This window comes from Schistocerca serialis, chromosome 1 (assembly GCF_023864345.2).
Source record: "Schistocerca serialis cubense isolate TAMUIC-IGC-003099 chromosome 1, iqSchSeri2.2, whole genome shotgun sequence".
Classification (NCBI taxonomy): domain Eukaryota; kingdom Metazoa; phylum Arthropoda; class Insecta; order Orthoptera; family Acrididae; genus Schistocerca; species Schistocerca serialis.
The window spans coordinates 340,777,333-340,789,833 of record NC_064638.1 but is presented as its reverse complement, the minus strand read 5'-3'; the positions used below and the strand labels follow the sequence as shown (position 1 = coordinate 340,789,833).

The 12,501-nt window shown below is 45.7% G+C and overlaps 1 protein-coding gene across 1 annotated transcript in view; it reads right to left on the bottom strand.

Annotated features, from left to right (window-relative positions):
- The window catches only part of LOC126457367 (fork head domain-containing protein FD2-like), a 61,459-nt gene extending 53,089 nt beyond the window's left edge, over window positions 1-8,370 (bottom strand). The window contains exon 1 of the mRNA XM_050093615.1: window positions 8,242-8,370. Coding sequence (XP_049949572.1) covers window positions 8,242-8,349 — 108 coding nt within the window. The 5' untranslated portion in view covers window positions 8,350-8,370. The remainder of the gene's footprint in view (window positions 1-8,241) is intronic.
- Between the last annotated feature and the right edge of the window lie 4,131 nt (window positions 8,371-12,501).

Here is a 12,501-nt window from a genome sequence, read left to right as displayed (position 1 = left end):
GTTGATTGGAATATGTTCTTAGAAATTCTGATTACAGCAGGGATGAAATACAGCGAGTGAAAGGTTATTCACAACTTTTAAAGAAACCAGGCTGCAATTATGAGAGTAGAAGAACATAAAATGGAGGGAGACATTGAGAAGGGAATGGGACGGGGTTTCAGCCATGCCTCCACGTTATATTATCTGTGCTTTGAGCAAACAATAGAGTAAACCAAACAGAAATTTTGAAAGGGAATTGCAATTTAGGCAGAAAAATAATAACTTTAGGGCTTACCGATTGTGTGGTGATTCAGGGAGAGACGGACGGCAAAGTAGTTGGAAGACCAGCTGAACAGAATGCACAGTGCCATGAAAATAGTTTATAAGATGGACATCAACAAAAGTAAAACAAGGCTAATGGATGAAGTTAAATTAAATTAGGTGACGATGAGGGAATTATATTACGAAATGAGGCACTAAAAGCAGTTGATGACTTTTGCTGCAAACTATTTGACGACTAAAAAAGTAAAGAGGATGTAAATTGCAGACTTGTAACAGCAAATAAAGCTCTTTCAGAATAATAACTATTTTCACCTCTAAAATAAATTTAAGTATCAGGGAGTCTTATCTTAAAGCATTGGTCTGGAGTGTAGTCTTTTATGGAAGTGAAACGTGGACGACAAACGGTAGAGGCAAGAAGAGAATAGAAGCGTTTGAAATGTAGTGCAACAGAAGACTGAGCGTCTATTTATTTTAATTATTGTATGGCATTTTGACGCATTAATATATGTATTAATGTGTCAAATTTTGGTTTTGGACAAAGTCGTAGGAGAGTCGGAAAAAGAATTTAAAAACCAAAGCCATTGGAAACTCAGACGACTTGGAAGATTTAAGAATGGCATCCAAATTTCTTGGCTAGTTTTTGCAGATGATCCGGAAAACGAAGAGACGACAGCAATTAAACAGAAACTGACAGGGATTGCGATGAAAGAGTTGGTCACCAAATATCCTCCAAAAATCATCAAAAACTGCTCGCAAAAATGGACAAATCGAGGGATTTCCATACTTCAAGTATTTCGGTGAAATCCTTGAACCTGCAGAGAGAGAAAAAATGACAAAGAAAATTCGTATGCAGAAGCTTTGGAGATCTTATGGTAGAATCTACAGTATCTGTAACAAAAAAATGTATGTCCACACAAACGAAAATCATGCACCATACACAGTTAACAAGCTCGATGTTTTGTACGTTAGCGAAACGCTTACACTCCACATCAAAGATGATTTAATAGTTATCCTGAAAGAAGAACCCAAAATTCTAAGAAAGATACTCGGCTCTGAAAGGAAGAAGATGCGCACACACTACAATCCACAAACAACAACCAAAAAGCTATCGCCTTTTCAGAAAAAGAAGACTGAGTTGTCCATGTCTCGCGTTTTCAGAAAAAGAAGACTGATATTTATGGTGACATCCATAGACTCCCAACAAAGAGATTCACTGACAAAATGTCGAAGTGCAGAACAATTCAAAACCGTACTCTGGATACAGTAGCTCAAAAATTATCTAGATAAGGCTCCTATAAGTTAATGAGACATTTTTAACTGAAAAGTTTGCAAATGGGAAGTGCTGCCAGATAATGCAGTCACCACCTGACCAGGGACGAAGTGGACTGAAGGAATAAAAAGGACCCAAGGAGAAAAATTGAGAGCTACTAGGAAGCTCCGAAGATTGAAACATAACAGCTTTGTGCGATGTGGTAGGGTCCAGTCGGACCTAATTATTATTTATACAGAATGCAGATTAAAATACATATGTGCAGTATTTATGTTATGCAGCAGGGAGTCTTCTGGTCTGCCATCGTATTATGTTATGGGACATTCTCCTGCGGTGTATGACGAGTTGTGGTCCTCCGCAATCAAGAAGTGGAGAGGGCAGCGTGACCAATTTGTGTAGAAGGATATACACATCTGCCATGTTTGCTTCCCGTTTCTGTTTAGCACTGACCATGCTGTGCGCGGCACGTCAAAACCTGGTGGTTTTTCGGTGATGCGCGGTATATGATTACTTTGTTGTCCAGTGCATTCTCGAGTCCACGCGTTGGTACGGTTGATCTAATCTTCCACAACGATTCCTGCTGTTTTTGTTGGTTGTCGCCTAGGGAGGCTCAGTTATCGTTGACATCATTAGTATCTTAAAGGATTGTTAGGTATCTTATAAAAGATGTTTTTGCACTCGCTCGAGAGAACGTTTGCGCTTCTATGAATGTGAAAGGACAAAACTGAATCATTTCTTTTATTTGTCCTCCAATGAGGCGTTTCGCCTTACACAAGGCAATTTCAGATTAGCCTCCGAGAAAAAATACAATCTTTCACGTAAATGTCACTACGCCGGTTTAGCATAATTGGACAAGCAAGAAACAATAAAACAACTCAGAGGCAAAATATGGTGTTAAGCACATAGGACGCCGCTCATAAATAAAACAACTCATGCAAAATATGATGTTAAGGACAGGATGCCACGCACACAAATTTTCCAGCTGGAAACCGCCATGGTCAGAATTTGAAAAAAATAATGTGCAATATCCTATAAAACAAGAGTAAAATATATCGGAGTATATCCGATAAAATGTTCAAACGCCAGTAAACAGTCTAATGCACTATAAGTCCAAAACACAGTAAGACAAAATTTAAAAATATATAAATAACTTACTGGTTTAGAAGATGTTAAATAAGCGAGAAATTGTGCCTAAAACAGCCACAACAGGCAGTTGCCCTTGTCAATTTTTTTTTTAAAAGGCGTTGTTCGGGTCCTATAAAACACTTATCTCGAGAACAGCCAAAAGTATTCAAAAGCAAATGACCGGCTTAGTCTCACAAAAGGTATAAATAAGCAGCGGATTAGATTTGTCAGGTGTGCAGTGCCGTCCACATCCACTAAAACGGGATCAGACCTACATAGATGCATCACACAGTAAAAATGTAGGACGCGGAGTCGGTCATGCTCCTGGCTGTGTACATAGCGCTGGGCATAGGAATTTGTAAGAAGTATACGGCTAGCATACGTAACCCATAGCAGATGACCTATGTAGGCCCATGGGTTGCAGTAGCTATTACGTTACCAAATATTATGAAACATGATAAACAATAAAGCCTGATAGAAGTTCTAGCTTAAAACTCCTGGTAAAATGTTTATACAAATAAGTCGTAATAAACAATAGCAAACAAATTTTAAAAAAATCAAAAAGTATAAATGTATATACTGCAGTGGCGCAAACGAATAAAACCTTCACGAAGGAATCAAGACAACTAATTTCTCAGAGGGCCAGGCAGTATTACAGCTATAAATTACTTGGTAAACTTTCATCCCTTCAGTCAAAATTAGACCACAGACGCGCTAAGTATCGTCATATGGTACTCAGTAACTTCAAAAAAATGGCTCTGAGCACTATGGGACTCAACTGCTGTGGTTATCAGTCCCCTAGAACTTAGAACTACTTAAACCTAACTAACCTAAGGACATCACACACATCCATGCCCGAGGCAGGATTCGAACCTGCGACCGTAGCAGTCGCACGGTTCTGGACTGCACGCCTAGAACCGCGAGACCACCGCGGCCGGCAACTTCAAAAAGAAAAGTAAGAGAGAATCAATACGCTTCTAGTTGAGGTTGTAGCCAATGGGTAGAATTTGTTTTGAGAAAACCAGTAATAACTGTCATAGTGTTATTTAGATGTTATTTTTTGTGCATGCGAGCTGTTTCCAAACCTGGGGTACAATATTCAGCGTTTGAGAAGACACAGGAAAGAAGAACGCAAAGTGGTTGTCGACAGTACCCAGGTTCCACCACACTTTCTTGTCTTAGCTTTTGGGATGTTTTTGTTAGGTGCTCTCCGCAATATATTCTGTCAACTGCTACCATCAGGTACCTCGGTGTTTTGTTGTAAGTAAGTACGGCGTTTTCAATGGAAACAGGATACCTCCGTTTTCGTGGCAAAAGATTAAATGGGTAGATGAGGTAACAACTGAATAGGTACTAAATGTAATCTGGGAAAAAAATTATTGCACAACTTGCCTAAGAGAAGGCATCGGTTGATGGGACACACCACGAGACATCAGAAATCACCAAGTTTGTAATAGAGGGAATTGTGTGTGTTGTAAAGCGGGAGGAGAGAGAGGGGAAGAAGGAGAAATTTGTAAAAGGCGACCAAACCTTGTTTACAGTTAGCTAGTTCAAGTGGGTGTGGCTTTGTATCACCGAAATGCAGATAAAGTACCTTCTACACCATTCCAAATTTTTCGACGTTTAATATCTGGTGGTAAACTGTAATATACTGGTAAATGGAAATGAGCGTATGGCATCGTTGGCCGGGAGGCCCCTATTCGGAGAAGTTCGACCACCAAGTGCAAGTCTGATTTCATTCGACGCCACTTTGGGCGACTTGAGGATGAAATGATCTACATCTACATCTACATCCATACTCCGCAAGCCACCTGACGGTGTGTGGTGGAGGGTACCTTGAGTACCTCTATCGGTTCTCCCTTCTATTCCAGTCTCGTATTGTTCGTGGAAAGAAGGATTGTCGGTATGCCTCTGTGTGGGCTCTAATCTCTCTGATTTTATCCTCATGGTCTCTTCGCGAGATATACGTAGGAGGGAGCAATATACTGCTTGACTCTTCGGTGAAGTTATGTTCTCGAAACTTTGACAAAAGCCCGTACCGAGCTACTGAGCGTCTCTCCTGCAGAGTCTTCCACTGGAGTTTATCTATCATCTCCGTAACGCTTTCGCGATTACTAAATGATCCTGTAACGAAGCGCGCTGCTCTCCGTTGGATCTTCTCTATATCTTCTATCAACCCTATCTGGTACGGATCCCACACTGTTGAGCAGTATTCAAGCAGTGGGCGTGCAAGCGTACTGTAACCTACTTCCTTTGTTTTCGGATTGCATTTCCTTAGGATTCTTCCAATGAATCTCAGTCTGGCGTCTGCTTTACCGACGATCAACATTATATGATCATTCCATTTTAAATCACACCTAATGCGTACTCCCAGATAATTTTTGGTATTAACTGCTTCCAGTTGCTGACCTGCTATTTTGTAGCTAAATGATAAAGGATCTATCTTTCTGTGTATTCGCAGCAGATTACACTTGTCTACATTGAGATTCAATTGCCATTCCCTGCACCATGCGTCAATTCGCTGCAGATCCTCCTGCATTTCAGTACAATTTTCCATTGTTACAACCTCTCGATACACCACAGCATCATCTGCAAAAAGCCTCAGTGAACTTCCGATGTCATCCACAAGGTCATTTATGTATATTGTGAATAGCAACGGTCCTATGACACTCCCCTGCGGCACACCTGAAATCACTCTTACTTCGGAAGACTTCTCTCCATTGAGAATGACATGCTGCGTCCTGTTATCTAGGAACTCCTCAATCCAATCACACAATTGGTCTGATAGTCCATATGCTCTTACTTTGTTCATTAAACGACTGTGGGGAACTGTATCGAACGCCTTGCGGAAGTCAAGAAACACGGCATCTACCTGTGAACCCGTGTCTATGGCCCTCTGAGTCTCGTGGACGAATAGCGTGAGCTGGGTTTCACATGACGGTCTTTTTCGAAACCCATGCTGATTCCTACAGAGGAGATTTCTAGTCTCCAGAAAAGTCATTATACTCGAACACAATAAGTGTTCCAAAATTCTACAACTGATCGACGTTAGAGATATAGGTCTATGAGGATGAGGACAATACAACACACAGTCCCTGAGCAGAGAAAATCTCCATTCCAGCCGCGAAGCGAACCCGGGCACGCTTGCGTGGGAAGCGAGCACGTTACCATCCAGCTAAGCAGGCGGACAATATACTGGTAATTCTGAATCTGTAAGCATTATGACAGAAACTATAAAACGTAATGGATACAATTGTGTATTTACTTGTCAATGCATATAACTGGTTGTAATTGTAATGCAAATATTGTAAATTGCTGGGTAACAGCCTAGTGAACTTTATTTGGATGTATCGACAGCAACGGCGAAAATGCAGTAGCCGTGCCGTCGCTTATCTTTGCATATGGAGAGTCTGTCGCGTTCCGAGCAGAGAGGAAGCAGAGCAGCGAGAGTCATGAAAGAGTGCAGAGTGTTTGCTGGTCGCTCCGGCAGACGCGGTGTGCAGCTGTGATCGCGCCAGTGTAGGCGCACCCACTTCGTTAACTCGCGGGTACTGAGTGCACGGTCGGAGTGGACAGGCGGAGGAAGCTGCACCTCCAGCTATTGGCTGTCCCAGAGTTATCCGTGGCTACAGAAACGACTCGTGGTTCGCAACCATCACCAACAGCAGCAGCTCAATGTTGTCATCGGCTACATTTTCTGTCGCCCGCACAGCTACAACATCGTAAAACTGGTAACTGACAACGTGTAACTAGTATTGCACAGGCATTACCCAGTAGCATTTCTTTCACAAACTGTAATTATCTTTTTTGACTAATAACCTGCAGTGCACCTGTGCTGTCATTGTCCTCCGACATTACCAAGCAGTGTCCCTTTCCTCTCCATGCGCCGGCCGGAGTGGCCGTGCGGTTCTAGGCGCTACAGTCTGAAGCCGCGTGACCGCTACGGTCGCAGGTTCGAATCCTGCCTCGGGCATGGATGTGTGTGATGTCCTTAGGTTAGTTAGGTTTAAGTAGTTCTAAGTTCTAGCGGACTGATGACCACAGCAGTTAAGTCCCATAGTGCTCAGAGCCATTTGAACCATGTGAACCTCTCCAGGCAATCACCGAGTGTTGTAAAAACATGAAAATTGATTAACTGTCTACTGCCACTTTTGTTTGTTTACTAATGGCTAGTTTCTGTTTAAATTTTGCTGCCTCAATAACTTTCATTATTATATTGCATAACAGAGGCTTAACGAACTTGCGATTTTGAGTATTAACTTCACTCAAAGTAACGTAAAATTTGACTGGCAAGACACATAGGTAAAGATACAGCACAAATTGAAATTGCGCAATTTCATTTATTCCGTATTTAGCTTAGCGAGGGACTTCCGATGGCTTGGTATGTATTTCATTGTTCTTATGTTAAATCAATTGCTCATTTGCTTAAAGTGAATCAATTCAGTCTCTGAATAATGAAAAGTAAATTGCTTGCCCTTATCCAAATATTGCGTTACGTTAAGCTGAGTTTAATGAAAGTCATTTTTCGTAACAAAATTTCAGTCATAGTTAGCCACTGATTTAACCAGCAACTTCATTTAACTTTGCTTTCACAATTTAGTATTTCAGAGTAAGTAACTGCAAACTCAGAGCTTTCTGATTCATTTATTTTCTTCTGAACTGTTGTGTTGTGGAAAAGCGTGACAGCCTTCTGTTCCAACGCCAGTGGTTGTTTGCTTAATGTCCTTTGCCATTACGTTTCTTAGGATTCTGGATATTCATTGCCCTAGTGGACTGGTGACCTTTTAATTATCTCTTTTTTGCTAATCAGTATTTTTTGTATTATATATTACGTGAGTGATTTGACTAAATTCTATCCACTTCAAAATTATTGTCGGTATGTAGATTATGTTTGGAATAGATTTTTCCTTCAGAAGGGTCTGCTGTAGACTTTCCTCCTAGTAAACGGTACTATTTTCCTCCGGTAACGGTAGCCTCACTCATTGTAAAATTTCCCTAGGCGTTAGCAACCACCGTGATTCATATCACAATCTGATAGGCTGATTAGGAAGGATGATGTTACTGTTTGTGAAAGTTATGCAAAGTTTTGTGTATGATAGACTGGGGTGGAGAGTTGCATCAAACTAGTCGACGGACTCAAGACGACAACAGCAGAACTGAAGAGCCTTGAAAGTTTCATTTTAGAATATGACAGCTTTTTCAGGCGGCTACGTACTGCTCCCGTAGGGACCGTGGAGAAATTATTCGTCAAATTGCAGCAGGCACAGAGGAATTTATTTAATAGTCATTCTTCTCAGATTCGACTGGAATGAAAAGAAACGCTAGGATACTAAGATAAGTAACTTTTGCGTTGCAATTCGTAGTGGTTTGCTGAATACGTACGCAAATGTAGATTCGATACTTTTACGAGTCGTCGGGAATTCGACCATCACGGCTTGCCTAAAATGCATATCACCTGTGGCGATCGAAAGGCGCTGCGTTATTACGTTAAATGATGGGCCGCCCGGATTAAGGCGCAGATGAAAGTACCCGTAGCATAACGAAACGTGGAAGACACGAGGCCGGCGTCGCCATAGCAACAGTACCTGCGAGAGGGCGACGAGGCGCTGCGAGGCGGAGAGCGCGGCCAGCAGGTGCAGGCGGCGGTGGTGCTCGCGCAGCAGCAGCAGCTCGTGGTCGCGCGCGCAGTCCATGGCGGCGGGACAGCACGCCGGCAGCGGCAGCCGCAGCATCTCTGCCCGTGCCGGCCTCTGCTCCGCTCGGGTCCGCGTGGTCGCCGGCCGAGGCGCGCCGGGCGGCCAGTGCGCATGCGCCGCGCGCGCCGCTGTTTAAACGAGCCGCAACACGTGGTCGCCCACGCGACTCCTGTTCGCTGACAGGCAAGCATTACGGCAGGGGAAAGGAGGGGGAGACTCTTCAAGACACCGAGGTGCCAATACAGCAAACAGACGTCGTCCACATAACTTGTCTCGCAATTTGAGAGCGTCGGCTTCGTATCTTGACAGGGCACATCACATAGTTCGCATAAAAAGATGTACAAATTAATTGTATGAATGCGTGGTGTCTCTTCATTCGGACATATCCGAAAGAACATCGGACATATCCGAAAGAACAGACGCCACGCATTCATATAATTGATTCGCCTAGATGGGCAATGGATCCACCACCTTCAATGCGGATGCATAAGTACGTCCGAAATCCTGAGGGAATCTCAGAGTAGCGAGCACGGAGAAATGGACAGGGACTGCCGATAGGTGGAGCTCGGTGGGAACGTGGGTCGGCCGTGAAGCGTCGCGAGATAGTTCGTGCAGTTGCACTAACGCTGTGTTCCCGATGACGCAGTGCTAACACACCTGCCTCTTAACTAGGTGATCCCAGGTTCAAATCCCGGTCCAGCAAACATTATCGCTCGGCGTCGTTGATTCGGCGCAATGTCCCGAGTCAGCTGACGTCAGTTATCCCTTCCCTTTCCTTTTTCCCTTCCCCCACCCCCCGCCGCCAACCATCAATCTACGTACAAATTAATGCTCTTGTCGGTGATTCGACGCACAATATGAGTACACTACTGGCCATTAAAATTGCTACACCGTGAAGATGACGTGCTACGGACGCGAAATTTAACCGACAGGAAGAAGATGCCTGTGATATGCAAATGATTAGCTTTTCAGAGCATTAACACAAGGCTGGCGCCGGTGGCGACACCTACAACGTGTTGATGTGAGGAACGTATCCTAAAGATTTCTCATACAAAAAGAGCAGTTGACCGGCGTTGTCTGGTGAAACGTTGTTGTGATGCCTCGTGTAAGGAGGAGAAATGGGTACCATCACGTTTCCGACTTTGATAAAGGTCGGATTGTAGCCCATCGCGATTGCGCTTTATCGTACCGCGACATTGCTGCTCGCGTTGCTCGAGATCCAATGACTGTTAGCAGAATATGGAATCGGTGGGTTCAGGAGGGTAATACGGAACGCCGTGCTGGATCCCAACGGCCTCGTATCACTAGCAGTCGAGATGACAGGCATCTTATCCGCATGGCTGTAACGGATCGTGCAGCCACGTGTCGATCAAATGGTTCAAATGGCTCTGAGCACTATGGGACATAACTTCTGAGGTCATCAGTCCCCTAGAACTTAGAACTACTTAAACCTAACTAACCTAAGGACATCACACACATCCATGCCCGAGGCAGAATTCGAATCTGCGACCGAAGTGGTCACGCGGTTCCAGACTGTAGCGCCTAGAACCGCTCGGCCGCGTCTCGATCAACAGATGGGGATGTTTGCAAGACAACAACCATATGCACGGACAATTCGATGACATTTGCAGCAGCGTGGACTATCAGCTCGGAGACCATGGCTGCGGTTACCCTTGACGCTGCATCACAGACAGCAGCGCCTGCGATGGTGTACTCAACGACGAACCTGGGAGCACGAATGGCAAAACGTCATTTTTTCGGATGAATCCAGGTTCTGTTTACAGCATCATGGTGGTCGCACCCGTGTTTGGCCACATCGCGGTGAACGCACATTGGAAGCGTGTATTCGTCATCGCCATGCTGGCGTATCACCCATTGGCTACACGTCTCGGTCACCTCTTGTTCGCATTGACGGCACTTTGAACAGTGGACATTACATTTCACATGTGTTACGACCCGTGGCTCTACCCTCCATTCGATCCCTGCGAAACCCTACATTTTAGCAGGATAGTGCACGACCGCATATTGCAGGTCCTGTACGGGCTTTTCTGGATACAGAAAATGTTCTACTGCTGCCCTGGCCAGCACGTTCTCCAGATCTCTCACCAATTGAAAACGTCTGGTCAATGGTGGCTGAGCAATTGGCTCGTCATAATACACGAGTCACTACTCTGGCTGAACTGAGGTATCGTGTTGAAGCTGCATGGGCAGCTGTACCTGTACACGCCATCCAAGCTCTGTTTGACTCAATGCTCAGGCGTATCAAGGCCGTTATTGCGGCCAGTGGTGGTTGTTCTGTGTACTGATTTCTCAGGATCTACACTCCTGGAAATTGAAATAAGAACACCGTGAATTCATTGTCCCAAGAAGGGGAAACTTTATTGACACATTCCTGGGGTCAGATACATCACATGATCACACTGACAGAACCACAGGCACATAGACACAGGCAACAGAGCATGCACAATGTCGGCACTAGTACAGTGTATATCCACATTTCGCAGCAATGCAGGCTGCTATTCTCCCATGGAGACGATCGTAGAGATGCTGGATGTAGTCCTGTGGAGCGGCTTGCCATGCCATTTCCACCTGGCGCCTCAGTTGGACCAGCGTTCGTGCTGGACGTGCAGACCGCGTGAGACGACGCTTCATCCAGTACCAAACATGCTCAATGGGGGACAGATCCGGAGATCTTGCTGGCCAGGGTAGTTGACTTACACCTTCTAGAGCACGTTGGGTGGCACGGGATACATGCGGACGTGCATTGTCCTGTTGGAACAGCAAGTTCCCTTGCCGGTCTAGGAATGGTAGAACGATGGGTTCGATGACGGTTTGGATGTACCGTGCACTATTCAGTGTCCCCTCGACGATCACCAGTGGTGTACGGCCAGTGTAGGAGATCGCTCCCCACACCATGATGCCGGGTGTTGGCCCTGTGTGCCTCGGTCGTATGCAGTCCTGATTGTGGCGCTCACCTGCACGGCGCCAAACACGCATACGACCATCATTGGCACCAAGGCAGAAGCGACTCTCATCGCTGAAGACGACACGTCTCCATTCGTCCCTCCATTCACGCCTGTCGCGACACCACTGGAGGCGGGCTGCACGATGTTGGGGCGTGAGCGGAAGACGGCCTAACGGTGTGCGGGACCGTAGCCCAGCTTCATGGAGACGGTTGCGAATGGTCCTCGCCGATACCCCAGGAGCAACAGTGTCCCTAATTTGCTGGGAAGTGGCGGTGCGGTCCCCTACGGCACTGCGTAGGATCCTACGGTCTTAGCGTGCATCCGTGCGTCGCTGCGGTCCGGTCCCAGGTCGACGGGCTCGTGCACCTTCCGCCGACCACTGGCGACAACATCGATGTACTGTGGAGACCTCACGCCCCACGTGTTGAGCAATTCGGTGATACGTCCACCCGGCCTCCCGCATGCCCACTATATGCCCTCGCTCAAAGTCCGTCAACTGCACATACGGTTCACGTCCACGCTGTCGCGCAATGCTACCAGTGTTAAAGACTGCGATGGAGCTCCGTATGCTACGGCAAACTGGCTGACACTGACGGCGGCGGTGCACAAATGCTGCGCAGCTAGCGCCATTCGACGGCCAACACCGTGGTTCCTGGTGTGTCCGCTGTGCCGTGCGTGTGATCATTGCTTGTACAGCCCTCTCGCAGTGTCCGGAGCAAGTATGGTGGGTCTGACACACCGGTGTCAATGTGTTCTTTTTTCCATTTCCAGGAGTGTATACACCCAAACTGCGTGAAAATGTAATCACATTTCAGTTCTAGTATAATATATTTGTCCAATGAATACCCGTTTATCATCTGCATTTCTTCTTGGTGTAGCAATTCCAATGGCCAGTAGTGTAGTACCGTGTACACCAACACACAGCTATAACCACAGAGGGCGCCAACAGCCGGCATTGTGAAGAGTGGCGCCATGTGTAGTTCCGATCAGCCGTCACATTGATGGTGCAGACAACAGGAAACTAATTAAGCTTCTGCCACAAAAAATCCGCTCCAACTGCCTGTAGTTATATCAGCCGCCACAGAGGGCGCTGGCAACAGAAACTACACTGGTGCGCAAAGATTTCGGACGAATGTAAGTTTCCCACGATGTGTCACTGCCATCGGCCGAAGAGCGGCATAGA